The sequence below is a fragment of the Hevea brasiliensis genome, chromosome 1 (genome assembly GCF_030052815.1).
Source record: "Hevea brasiliensis isolate MT/VB/25A 57/8 chromosome 1, ASM3005281v1, whole genome shotgun sequence".
NCBI lineage: Eukaryota > Viridiplantae > Streptophyta > Magnoliopsida > Malpighiales > Euphorbiaceae > Hevea > Hevea brasiliensis.
The window spans coordinates 4,665,811-4,673,954 of NC_079493.1; the positions used below are offsets into that span (position 1 = coordinate 4,665,811).

Consider the following 8,144-nt stretch of genomic DNA (forward strand, 5'->3'; position numbering starts at 1 on the left):
TTTCAAGGTATTTTTTTATTTTTATTAAATAATTATCCTAAAATTTTATGTTAACAATTTATCTCTACATTAATGGAATATGATGATTTCTTATTTATTTTTTTATATAAAATAAATGCATAAGTAAATTGACTATGTATCTGGTATAAAATATTATGCCTTTTATACTTATACACATCTAAAAGTATTTTCAACGCACTTATATCGGACCAAAATTAGAATATTTCTGTAAATAAAGTTAATTGAATCTACCTATTATGCTAAAAGGTCAATGACAAGATTCAAACTTGAAACCTCTTAATTTGAATAAATACCTCTTATCATAGAATTAATCCTCTCAAATATGATTTCTTATTTTAATTAAATATAAGTTAATTTATCTGTTTATAATAATTTTTTAGCTTATAAGTTAAATTTATAAATTAAAAATAATAATAAATTAGGGAAACCCAACTTTTTATTTTAATTTTTATAAGCCATGTGTTTATAAACTGATTTGATAAAATATTTTATCATATTATTTTTATTTAATTTTGAAAATTTAATTATAAATCTCATTAATACCCTTTATAGTTATTTTAATAATAAATATACTTATAAATTATTTTTTACTAAATATATTAACTGTTTATCAGTCAAATATAAATATTTTAATTAAAAATCAAAATTAATTTATAAATACTAGCTGATTTTTATATTTTTATTTAAAAAAAAAATCAACAAGCAATTATAGCAACCTCATTGCTTGTTGCATTAGTTACACCTACATATCTACTTGCCTTCCTATTTGTTTGCATAGACTCAATCAAAATTATGTCTAATAATTCAACAAAAATAATTATGCTTTTAAAGTTATTTTTAAAATTTTAAATTTTAATAAAATTAAATAAATAATTTCAACTAAACCAATTAGAAAATCAATGGCCCAGGCCTAACCCGCCTGGATTTTTTAAAATTTTATTTAATATAATTATTTATGAAATATATAAATAAAATTTTATTATATATTATTTTATTTTATTATATATTTTACATAAATATATAAATTAAAATATTTTTATTTAATATATATTATATATATAAATTGGAGCCGATTCAGCCAAAAAATGCAAGGCTGTTCCCTCTCATGTGTTGCTTCAAGGAAGCCATTACCACATCCTCACTACCATCAAATGTAATGGCAACTGCACGAGGATGCCAAGAAGTGAAGGATCGCCATTAAAGCTTGAAATAAACTTGAGTAATTGTTCTGCAGAATCTTTAGGTAGGTGGACTTAAAAAGAACTAATTCTAACAGATTCACAAGCTTTTTCTTATTGCGTAGATAAGTAGCAAAATCCTTTATGTTTCCAACTGGGATAGCAACCAGTTTCATCCTTCATCCTCGATACTTTAGCGGCTATCTCTTCCCTTAATTTCTTGGCTACCAACTTTCTGTTAATCACCTTATCACCCGCCTCCATATCGATTGTAGCTGTGAAGGCAATAACTTAAAGAATCCGCACCTGTTTGATAAAATGCTTCAGAGAAATGAAGCACTGAATAAACCGTCAAGATTTAATAAACACTAACAATGATTTTTCTATTAGTTGGGCTTGGACAATATAAGCCCATTATAGCCTCCTTTCTAACCCATGTGGGATGTTACAATTTCACTCAATTAGGGAAAATTTTAAAAAGTAATAGGACACAACAATTTTATTATAGCTATTAATTATAATAAGTCTCATTATTATTAATTATTAAAATCTATTTATTATATACAACATTGTACAAAATAATTTCTTCTTACTTAAAATGTTGTAACCCATATTAATTTTGTATTCTATTAAAAACAATTACGAATTCTTTAGATACTATGATACTTTATTTCTTCATTCGCGGTGTGCTCAAATGAAATAAATGGATTTTTTAAAAATAAGATACTAAGAGGTAAGATATCACAACCTCCTAATCCATCAACGAAAAGACAATGATTATGATTATCATTATCATTTTCAAACTTGAAAAAGACTTGATGATAGAAGAGCAAAGATCACCAAGATGACAAGGCACCATGATGCACGTACTATAGAGTTGGGGCTATACTTCCATTATTCCAGCCTAATAATAATAATAATAATAATGATAATTAGTAAAGAAGATAATATCAAATAAGAAGACCAAAACCAAATATTGTTAATTAATTAATTGACTGACTCTGGCAAATCCAAAGTCAACACTCGTTTTCACAGAATTATTGTTCGCAGAGTTTGACTAATGACCTTGCAGGTTGCAGCCTCTAGTCAATGTCAACGATATACTGATTAATAATATATAAAAAAAATTGTCAACGATGTGCACATACATTCATTATTGTGCATGCATGAAATTCAAATATATTGTTTGAGTTTCAAATCTCTCAATTTTTTTATTAAAAAATAAAAAAATTATTATTTTTTTAATATCTATACATAGTATAAACTAAACTACTTCTATTATATGATTTATAATTAAATAATAAAAATTACTTTTTTATGAATAAATTTTTATAATATTATGTTTAATATCTTATTATATGTTAATATATATAATTTTTCATTTTAAATAAAAGAAAGTTATACCCAAAAATTAAAAACTCCAATTTTAAGAATTTATTTACAAATTCTACTAATTTCCACAAAATTTTGCATAAATACAACTAATTCCATGAAATTAAAATATATAAGTATTCACACAAATGAATTTATATAATTCTCTAAAATAAATTTATTCGAGATACCCTTTAATTTGAAGAAATGACCTTACATGAGTACTAGTTAAAAAAAAAAAAAGAGTGAATAGAGAATTTTGTTAAATGATTTTTCCTATTTTCAAAGTAGATATATTTATAATATTCTCTGTTAATTTCATATGTTAAATTATTATGAACTCAATATGATAGGACCTACCTATTAAATACCGATCTGATATTATTGTGTCTTAAATTCACGGTGTATCAGGTTCTAAGTAAGGATTTACTTGTATTGTATATATAAGGGATGTGTCATTCTCTCTATCATCCCTCATCTGCTAGTCGTTCCCCCAGCATGGCTAGGAGCCTTGTGTTAATTTTCCTAGCTTTCTTTTCCTTCTTCTCAGCATATGCAGATGGTAAGCTTTATCTAATCATATGTATTTTCTTCTTCTGGTTTTATCGGGGAAATGACCGTACAAGGGTGAATTGAAAACTAAAATTACTAAAAACGGGTGTGATGCGTAAAATTTACCAGAGAGGGGTGAGAAAAGTCAGAGAGTTAAAAACGCTATTATTAGTAGCGTTTTAATGTCCAAAACGCTGTTAAAAATAGCGTTCCAAAACAAAATATGAAAACGCTAGCCAGGCCAGCGTCTCTGGCACAATTTTCTACCAAAACGCTACTGTAAGTAGCGAATTTCACAAACCATTTCTGCCCAAAAAAAATTTTTTTTTTTAATATTAAAGTGTGAAAACGCTACTGTGAGTAGCGAATTTCTGCCAAAAAAATTTTTTTTCTTAAAATATTAAAGTGTGAAAACGCTACTATATAAGTAGCGTTTTCACAAAGCATTCTGCCAAAAAAATTTTTTTTTTTAAATATAATAATTTTATAAATTTAAAATATTAAAGTGTAAAATTATAATTGTATTAAATTAACAAAAAATATGTAGTATAATTTTTATTAAAGTGTAAATAATTATTTTTATATATTTAAGGAAATTAAATGTTAAATGTAAAAGGGTATTGTGTAATTTCAAATTACTATAAATTTTATGTGAAAAAAAGAAAAAAATATATACTATAATTTTTTAAAAAAATATGTTAGTTTTATAAAATAACAATATTATTTGAACTAAATTTTTTGAATAAAAATTTAAATTGTAATTATTAAAAGAATAATTAATTTGGACGGAATCTTTTAATAATCAATGGGAATTTAAATTAAGACCAAATTATTGAAAGATTCCGTCCAAATTAATTATTCTTTTAATAATTACAATTTAAATTTTTATTCAAAAAATTTAGTTCAAATAATATTGTTATTTTATAAAACTAACATATTTTTTAAAAAAATTATAGTATATATTTTTTTCTTTTTTTCACATAAAATTTATAGTAATTTGAAATTACACAATACCCTTTTACATTTAACATTTAATTTCCTTAAATATATAAAAATAATTATTTACACTTTAATAAAAATTATACTACATATTTTTTGTTAATTTAATACAATTATAATTTTACACTTTAATATTTTAAATTTATAAAACTATTATATTTAAAAAAAAAATTTTTTTTTTGGCAGAATGCTTTGTGAAAACGCTACTTATAGTAGCGTTTTCACACTTTAATATTTTAAGAAAAAAAAATTTTTTTTGGCAGAAATTCGCTACTCACAGTAGCGTTTTCACACTTTAATATTAAAAAAAAAAAATTTTTTTTGAGCAGAAATGGTTTGTGAAATTCGCTACTTACAGTAGCGTTTTGGTAGAAAATTGTTGGAACGCTATTTTTAACAGCGTTTTGGACATTAAAACGCTACTAATAATAGCGTTTTTAACTCTCTGACTTTTCTCACCCATCTCTGGTAAATTTTATGCATCACACCCATTTTTAATAATTTTAGTTTTCAATTCACCCTTATACGGTCATTTCCCCGGTTTTATCACGTAATAACCATTTTCAAATTCTACATCCTGAACAATTTGCAGTCTTTCTAAGCATTGATTGTGGAGCCTCCGATTCCTATACTGATGAAAATTCAATCGTATGGATGGGAGATGACACTCTCATCCAAAACGGCAAGTCTCAAGTGGTTCAAACTACTAGTGGACTATCTCATGTAATGACCACTCTCAGGGTTTTCACATCAAGAAAAAAGAATTGTTATTCTGTGGAAGTCGATAAGGGTGGACAGGTTCTGGTTCGCGCAAGCTTCTTCTACGGAAATTATGACAAAAAATCTGCTCCCCCTACGTTTGATCTGCATTTTGATGGCAACTATTGGGTCACAGTTCAGACATCACTTGACCAACTTGTGTCTTATGAAGTAGCGTACGTTGTCAAGGGTGATTATGTCAGTGTCTGCCTTGCCCAAACACACCCTAACCAGTTTCCATTTATATCTGCACTTGAGGTTCGGAGCTTAGGCTCCAACACTTATGGAAAAGTTGATTCAAACTATGCCTTGCATTTGACATCAAGGGTTGCTTATGGAGCCAAGGGAATTGTCAGGTAATGCTCCTGTATACATTTGTTTATTTTGGTAATTTGGAAATACTTAAAGAGGAAGTGTAATTTGTGAATTTTCAGATTCGCAGACGATATCTATGATCGGATTTGGGTTCCAGCACAAGTTGGCAGTGGATTAACTGTGGTTACGAGCGATGCAATAATCATTAGCACTAATGTAGATGATAATCCACCACAAGCAGTGTTGCAGAATGCTATAACCACACCAAGCACATCTGACAAGATCATTTTAGGCACTGGTCTCCCAGATAAGGAGGTTCCCATATACATTAACATGTACTTCTCTGAAGTGACTCAGCTTGATACAACCCAGAACAGGTCCTTCGAGACTTATATAGATAACAAGCTTGTTAGTTCAGAAGCTATTATCCCCCCTTATGGAGGAGTGTACGAGAGGATAATTAGTAACACTACTGCATCTGCCAACACATCGTTTTCTCTTGCTGCCACTCCTGATTCTACTCTTCCTCCTCTCATTAATGCCATGGAAGTCTTCTACATTAGTGGTCCAATGACAGATGGAACCAATAGTAATGATGGTTGGTACATTAATCACTAGTTTTTGATATGATATACTGGATTTTTTGCACAAAACTAATGATAAGACTTTCTTGATCTATATGTTAGTGGATGGGTTGGCTGCATTGCAAACTGCATTCAGTACATTGCAGGACTGGTCTGGTGATCCGTGTCTTCCATCCCCATACACTTGGGACTGGGTGAATTGCAGTAATGATGATATTCCTCGCGTTACAGCCTTGTATGTGGTTGTTTTCTTTTTCATTAATTTTCTCTCGGAACAAAAATTGTTTAACGTCTAATAAGTATTTGATTTTCTGATCATTTAATGGGTTTTCAGGTATATTAATGGCTATGATCTCTCAGGGACACTTCCAGATTTCAGTTCCATGGATGCTCTTGAAACAATGTGGGTGAAACTACTCTATATCCATTTACTAGTCAGACCAATTTCAGATATATATCAATTTCCTAACATTGTTTCATTTTTATTATTTCCTATGAAATTGCAGAGATTTACACAATAACAGCATAGAAGGACCTATTCCTGATTTCCTTGGCACCATGCCTAACCTCAAAGAATTGTAAGACTACTTAAGCACTTCTTTTAAATAAACTATAAGGCTTTCCTAAGTATTAACTAAAAATTGTTTACCTTTTTTTTTTCCTTGTTCGAGGAATCTGGCAAATAATGCATTCAGTGGACCAATACCTGCTTCCATATCAAAGAATAACAAGTTGAAATTAATGTAAGTTATGCTATCAGTCAGAAATTTCCATAATATGATTGATTTATTATTTCACTATTTACAAGTTCTTAATTGCTTCTTGGATTTCAGGGTATCAGGCAATCCGGACTTGTGCGTCTCCGGCAAGTCATGTCAGACAACTAGCACCGCAGGGACTGACGGGACCTCATCAGCAACTCCTTCGGGCCGCAGCAAGAAGAGTAGCAAACTTCCTGTAATTCTTGGATCCACAATCCCAACATTCCTTGTTTTCTGGGCTATTGTGGGAGTTCTAACTGTATTGCACCAGAAAAGAAAAAGAGCAGCCATCGCTGCAGCAACCACAGGTTAATTTACCACTATATTTCAGCTTTTCTTTGTTTACAGCTCTACAGGAAACATTTCAGGCCTGTGACATGTATGCCAAAGGTTTTAACTAAATTCCATGATATTAATGATATTCGATTCATAACACAAGTTTTTTTATGTCCTTCAGGACATGCTGGTGGTGCCTATGGGCCTAACGGTACACAGCCGCAAGCACAAGGTGCACAAAACAATTCGATAATGGAGAAAATCGGTGAAGCTTTGGTAAATGAGATCAAGGTGACCATCCAGGATGAAATAACTTCAGAGATTAGTGATCAGTTAAATCCACAGGCACAGCAGCAGCAAGGAAACTAAGTTAATTGGGAGACAAGGGATTATCAAGTCTCTTTCCTTCTTCCCTTCAAATCATTTGTGATAAAAAAAAAAAAAAAAATTCTAATTTCATTCAGTTTTTTCATGTAATTTACAAGTCCTCAGTTTCCCAAAAGTCAACTGGTGTGTATTATTTGTTTGAGCAAGTTGGTACTAAAAAGGTACCTTTTAATCGTTTTCTTGCATTCAAATCTCTGATTTTATCTTCAACTTGAAGTGGGAATGAAAAACAAAAAAATCATGCCAAGAACTTAGATGACTGACTAATTATCCAAGCCCACCTAACTTCAAGTTGTCAAGCATTAGTTTTAGTTTAGTCCGCTTAATTCCCTCAAGTTGCCTTACATGCCATACATGGTTGAATTTGACCTAGAAAGCAATAGTTGGTTATTATGTGGCCACTACTCAACGAAAATTTATAAAATACTGTGGAGCACAGACACAAAATCTTAGTTACATATAGGAAGAGAGGGAATCATCTCTCATGCTCAACTATATTAATCGGTTCATTAACTTTGTTCTAGTTGGTTGATTGAAGACCACCTATCTTTGTATTTGTCTGGTTTTCAAATCTCTCTGAGTGCAAGGCAGAGCAATGCATTTGATGCCTGTAATGGCTTCTTCTATAATTATCTGTGCCAAGCATGACAAAAATCTTTTTTTTGTTAATTTTAATTAAAACTTAAATTGAAATTTTAAAATACTTAAAAAAAACTTTTATAATTAAATTCATATTTAAACACTTTAAATATAAATTTAACTTATACTATATATCTAATAACCCAAATTTGGTTTCAAGCCATACTAGAGACTTTACAATCTAATTATAAATCAAACATATTTAATTAATCAATTAAACTCTTTAACTAATTAATTAAATCACATTTAACTTGGTGATTACTTGTGTATATGTGTAACTCATTAGACTCATCACTAATTGG

The 8,144-nt window shown here is 29.3% G+C and overlaps 1 protein-coding gene across 1 annotated transcript; it reads left to right on the top strand.

Annotated features, from left to right (window-relative positions):
• The first annotated feature begins 2,989 nt into the window (after nucleotides 1–2,989).
• LOC110660654 (uncharacterized protein At1g24485-like) lies at nucleotides 2,990–7,309 on the top strand. The gene is made up of 9 exons (XM_058153305.1): nucleotides 2,990–3,132; nucleotides 4,714–5,236; nucleotides 5,315–5,793; nucleotides 5,882–6,014; nucleotides 6,114–6,182; nucleotides 6,286–6,357; nucleotides 6,451–6,522; nucleotides 6,613–6,848; nucleotides 6,998–7,309. Exons 1-9 carry the CDS (start codon nucleotides 3,021–3,023, stop codon nucleotides 7,183–7,185), a joined length of 1,884 nt encoding a protein of 627 aa, XP_058009288.1. The 5' UTR covers nucleotides 2,990–3,020; the 3' UTR covers nucleotides 7,186–7,309.
• The last annotated feature ends 835 nt before the right edge of the window (nucleotides 7,310–8,144 follow it).

Excerpts from the sequence above, each read along its gene's own strand:
- LOC110660654 (XM_058153305.1), top strand. The coding sequence starts at position 3,021 with ATGTGTCATTCTCTCTATCATCCCTCATCTGCTAGTCGTTCCCCCAGC. Across the intron at positions 5,237-5,314 it reads GGAGCCAAGGGAATTGTCAG|ATTCGCAGACGATATCTATG; the intron begins GTAATGCTCCTG and ends GTGAATTTTCAG. Across the intron at positions 6,523-6,612 it reads AATAACAAGTTGAAATTAAT|GGTATCAGGCAATCCGGACT; the intron begins GTAAGTTATGCT and ends CTTGGATTTCAG.